We start from the raw sequence: 3,795 nt of genomic DNA on the forward strand, positions 1-3,795 counted from the left end.
AGCAGAGGGTGGGGGTGGGGAAGGGTGGCTATACTGTATAATGGACACTAGGGGGCAGCAGAGGGTGGGGGCTGGGAAGGGGCGGCTGTACTGTAGAATGGGCACTGGGGGGCAGCAGAGGGTGGGGGTGTGTTGTACCAATACAATAAAAACCAGCAGGATCTTATTAAGAGGGATAAGGCAAAGATGCCACATTTATTGTAAATACCATAACAAAACAAAAGACAACAGTAAACAACGTTGTTTTACTACTTATTTCTTATACACACACACATATATTCATTCACACAATCATTCATTCAGGTTCTGTACTGATGTTATAGTTACCAGCCTAGATGTTGCTCATGCCAAGTTACTGGCCAGGTATCTTGGTCATGAGGATGGAGCCGAGTCTGTGTCAGATGCATCTGATGCTCCTGGAGGCTGGCAGCAGAACCATGGACTCAAAGTCCTTATTCTTTAGAGTCCAGTTTTATAGGGATTTTTCCCTATGTTAGTTCATAGGAGTTGCTTCATTCTGCTGTTGCTAAATCAATCAGCAGATGGCTGGCTCCATGTTATTAGATGTTTTGTTTTTCCTTCCTTTGAGGTGTGGTGGGTGGATTCCAGTTTGCCCTCCGGGGGTCATCTGGTTGATCCCACTTGACACCTTCTTCAGCCGACACTGAATTCTTCAGGCTGGTGACTCCCTAACCATTCAGTCACATACATTCTCTATCTTAATCACATCTATTTCACTGTCTCTTTACCTTTTGGGGTGTTACCAATTTATGTGAGACTCCCTGTCTTTTAACAAGCAAAGATAAAGTGAGATGAAAACTTACAGAGGGTAGGGGTCTCTATCTATACACTATAACAGCTACTGTTTTGGCTTACTTAGAGATAATTAATGTTTAACAAGTTTTATACAAAGTATTTATTTGAGCTTAACAAGTTTTATACCAAGTATCTCTTTGAGCAGGCTTTACACAGACACAGCTGGTGGCTTGCAGGTTAGAATCACAAATTTACTTTTAACATAAACCTTTAGTTATAAGGCATCAATTAACAATAAGTCATTTTTCATATAAACCATGTCTAATATAAACCTTCTTTAATATCCCTACAGGTGGGGCAGGGCGACTATACTGTATCATGGGCACTAGGGGTGGAAACACCTAAATGATCTGACCAGTGTTCAGAGGTGGGTGAGGAGCCGGGTGCCGTGGTCGGTGTGGGAGGGACAGAGCCGGGTTAGAGGAAGCAGCAGGGTCCCCTGCCTGCCCTCCAGGTCCAGCCCCGGGCCCTAGAGCTGCTCCAGGTAGTACGCAGGGTACAAACTCCAGCAGCCAACGATAATTTTCCGCTTCTTCTCTACCCCGACGTAAGAGATTGATAGTGTGTCAGGCTTAAATATGCACAGAGTGGTGTTGAATTCAACTTTGCTCTCGCGCAGGCCACCTATTATGGGAGTACCACCATCCTTGCAGATGCTGTTGATTTTTGAGACAGGCTCATGAATGAAGGTGTTGACTATTTGCATCCCATACAGTCCCTTAATCTGCATCATCTTGTTACAGTAGGCGTTGGGATTGGGGGCACGAGTCTTTAGATAGTCCACATGCTTGAAAAAAAACTTGAAGTTCGCCTCCACCCAGGGCTGCCCACTGGCCAGGACCAGGCAGGCGGCCAGCAGGGCGAGCGGCAGCAGGAGCGCTGGGCGAGGTCCCCTCAGAGCCATGGCCGTGTCTGTCACTGGATCGAACTGCAGTGGAGAGAGGCGGGAGATGGATGGAGACAGCGCGGGGTGGGGATCTGTCTCCTCCATGGAACCTCCTGGGCCCAACCCCCTCCCACCTCATTCTGTTCCCAAAGCTCCTCAACTTCTTATGATCCCCTCCCACACTGTTCTGCCCCCCGCTGAGCTCCTCCTACCTTTTTTGTGCTATTGTGCCAGGCACAGCACTGTCCCCGACCAAGATAGCCTCCCTCCTCCAGCCCACTGATCCCCATTCCCCTCCCAGAGCCAGGTTAGAACCCAGGTGTCCGAGTCTCAGACTCTGACCAAGCTGGGTCCCCACATTTGACAGGTACTGCACAAACCCGAATTGAGATCAGCCCCTGAACCCAGAGAGGTGGAGCGTGAACTCAGGAGTCTAGACTCCTAACCCCCCATCCCTCCCGCTTTAACCCCTAGATAATGCTGCCTCCTAGAAACAAACCCTGCAGTTCCAGCCCCATGTGACACTGTTCCCTGCTCTCTCTGGGCTGGTGGAATCTCCTGTAACTTACTCAAGTCTTTGTTCCTTCGCTGTCGTCAAAGCGATTGGTCCCAGCCTCTGTGGAGCTGAACCTCGCCCTGATCCTCCTGCCCATCTCAGAGTGGGTTATATAGAGCCCAGCCACACGTGGAGGTGGGAGGAGTGGGAGGGGAAATTCCAGTAAACAGTTGGGTCAGTGCAATCCTGTGACAGCTGACAATTAGAAGCAGTGACCCTGTAGTCAGGGTGTGCGTGAGGAACAAACAACACATGTCATACCAGAAGCATCCTGTGGCGAAATGTTTTTCCACTTTGTTATGTGACATGTGAGTCTTACTGTCCTATACAAATACTGTGTGCCTCAGTTTCGCTGTGCACTGCACCAACGCCTAGGTGGTGGGAATTGGGTGTGTGACTTTTGCTGAGGCTCTCAGGGCAGGTGAAGCTGCCCAGCGGTCTGCACGTAGGTGATGGATGGTGAACTTCGTAACCTGAGACCTAGGAGGGGGATTCAACCAGGTGACACTTTGCCTGGAAAGCAGGACAAAGGCCGGGGGAGGAGCAATGGGCATGTTGGAAGCCAGGCAGTGGGGTCCAGGGCAGTCTGCAATGTGGGACTGGAAGAGGGGGTGTCCAGGGCATTGGGCCCAGGGCCCCCCATGATGGACTTGGCTGAAAGTCACTGATTTTTGTGCTAACGAGTTCTGTTCTATGCTGTGTTCATGTTGACTAATAAACCTTCCATTTTACAACACTGTCTGAGAGTCACATCTTTCTGCAGAGTTGGGGTGCAGGGCCCTCTGGCTTCCCCAAGATCCCCGCCCAGGTGGACTCACTGTGGGAAGCGCACGGTGTGGAAGGGGATGCTGAATGCTTTGAGGTCAGACCCAGGAAGGTTGAAGCTGTGTAAGCTTCTTGCCCCAGTGACAGTCTGCTCAGAGACAGGAGGCTCCTCCAGTGTTCTGGCTGGCTTTATACAGAGCAATTCCAGAGCATCACCCCAATGAGTCCGTTACACATCTAAAGGTGCATTTACCCTGTAAGCGAAGGTGTGACTGTGGCACAGTTAGGCGATGCCATGCTAGCTTTCATCTACCCAGTGTGGGTAATAATAGCTGGCAGCACAAACTTCACGGCAAGGTAGCTGCCCCAATACCAGCCTTCCAGGGACCCTGGGTACCTATCCTGCTGTGCTGTTGTCCAGGCCAACGTGTCCCCTTTACTGGTTGTTTCCTGTGCTAGCTAGATTAATGCTGCAATCACACCTTCGTTTGCTGTAAACATGCACCCTGAGTCCTGACCCACTGGCACCTTCTGAATCCAGACCTAGCTTGGAAACTCACGGCTCTGCCAGTGCCACTCAAGCCTGACCCACAGCCCCTGCTGTCCCAGCCCTGGACTCTGTTGTAGTCATTGAGATGGAATATATGGGCCCAGAGAGTCAATGGTGCTAACGTGACTCTATTGCTGCCCAAGGTTAAACAGTGTTCAACAAGGTTCGGGGTCTGGTGTCCAGGGCCCTCGGCCTGCTCAGTCCCATGGGAAATGCACCATT

At 50.6% G+C, this 3,795-nt stretch overlaps 1 protein-coding gene across 1 annotated transcript; it reads right to left on the bottom strand.

The window, feature by feature from the left end:
* Nucleotides 1-1,285: 1,285 nt before the first annotated feature.
* On the bottom strand, nt 1,286-1,720 carry LOC123347295 (ribonuclease-like). Its single transcript, XM_044984714.1, has one exon. It carries the CDS (start codon nt 1,718-1,720, stop codon nt 1,286-1,288), a length of 435 nt encoding a protein of 144 aa, XP_044840649.1.
* Nucleotides 1,721-3,795: the final 2,075 nt, after the last annotated feature.

The sequence above is a fragment of the Mauremys mutica genome, chromosome 13 (genome assembly GCF_020497125.1).
Source record: "Mauremys mutica isolate MM-2020 ecotype Southern chromosome 13, ASM2049712v1, whole genome shotgun sequence".
In the NCBI taxonomy this organism is placed as follows: domain Eukaryota; kingdom Metazoa; phylum Chordata; order Testudines; family Geoemydidae; genus Mauremys; species Mauremys mutica.